Source organism: Emiliania huxleyi, assembly GCF_000372725.1.
Source record: "Emiliania huxleyi CCMP1516 unplaced genomic scaffold EMIHUscaffold_88, whole genome shotgun sequence".
NCBI classification, from domain to species: Eukaryota; Haptophyta; order Isochrysidales; family Noelaerhabdaceae; genus Emiliania; species Emiliania huxleyi.
In genome coordinates, this window is record NW_005195441.1 from 63,481 (window position 1) to 64,560 (window position 1,080).

The 1,080-nt window shown below is 76.5% G+C and overlaps 1 protein-coding gene across 1 annotated transcript in view; it reads left to right on the forward strand.

Annotated features, from left to right (window-relative positions):
• Window positions 1-174: 174 nt before the first annotated feature.
• The window catches only part of EMIHUDRAFT_219792 (hypothetical protein), a gene marked incomplete at both ends in the record, with an annotated part of 2,614 nt that continues 1,708 nt past the window's right edge, over window positions 175-1,080 (forward strand). Inside the window, 3 exons of the mRNA XM_005758115.1 lie at window positions 175-456; window positions 616-774; window positions 934-1,031. Of these exons, the coding sequence (XP_005758172.1) occupies window positions 175-456; window positions 616-774; window positions 934-1,031 (539 nt within the window). The remainder of the gene's footprint in view (window positions 457-615; window positions 775-933; window positions 1,032-1,080) is intronic.

The window sequence follows — 1,080 nt, forward strand, 5'->3', positions numbered from 1 at the left end:
CCACCTCCTCCGTCGCCACCCCCGCCCTCACAGGCACCGCCGCCGCCCTCGCAGCAGCCGCCGCCGTCGCCGCTGCCGCCGTCCCCACCTCCTCCACCGCGGCCTCCGCCGCAGTCGCCGCTGCCGCCCACCTCGCCCCCGTGGTGGATCAAGCCGATCCAGCCGGCCACGCAGGTCGGCGGCGGGGCGGACAACCTCCCCTGGCCCATCATCGGCGGCGTCGCTGCCGCTGCGCTCTCCCTGCTCTGCTGCGCACTCTGCCTCGTCCTCTACCAGCGGGGCAGCCGGCTCCGCGACCAGCGGTCGCGGCGGCGCGAGAGGACAGCGGTGGACATCGCCGCTGCCTTTATCGCCGGCCGGCGCCGCTCTCGTTCGTTTCCTCCTTCCAGCGGCGCCGTGACCCCAGCGCGGGCGACGGATAAGCGGCAGAGGGAGGGGGCGAGCGAGGGGCAACCGGTTGGGGGGAGGGAGTGGACGGCACCGCCATCCACCTCGGCCTCGCCCTCGCCGCCGCGCCCGCTGCAGCCCCTCCAAGATCTCCGGCTGGACGACAGCTGGTCGTCGGACTCGGGCGGCGGCGCGCTCGAGGGGACTTCCGCGGCGGGCGATCTGCAGGTCGCCGTCGGGTCGCCGGCCGCTCGTCGGGGCATCTTTCGGCCGCCGCCGCCCGGCACTCCAGGCAGGTACCCGCCGCCGCCCACCCCCGGCAGCCCCTCCGACGGCTCCGGCACCCCTCGCGGGCAGCTGGCCGAGTCGTCCGACGGCTCCGGCACGGTTCGTCGGAGGAGCAAGCACGCCTTCGGAGCCGCGCCGCCCTCCTCGCCGAGCGACTCGCCGCCTCCGCCACCGGCGCCGGCGCCGTCGCCGCAACAGTCTCCTCGCCGGTACTCGCCGGCGAACGTCCCCCGCCCGCGCACCCCGGGGGTCCTCCAGCCGACCACCGCCTCGCTGGCGACGCTGGCGAGGCTGAGCGAGGCTGGGTCCGAGGACGGGGCCTATGACCGGAGGAGCAGGCCCTCGTTCCAGTACAGGTCCTCGCCGCCCTCCGCCCCGCTGCACACACAACCCCTCTCCTGCCCC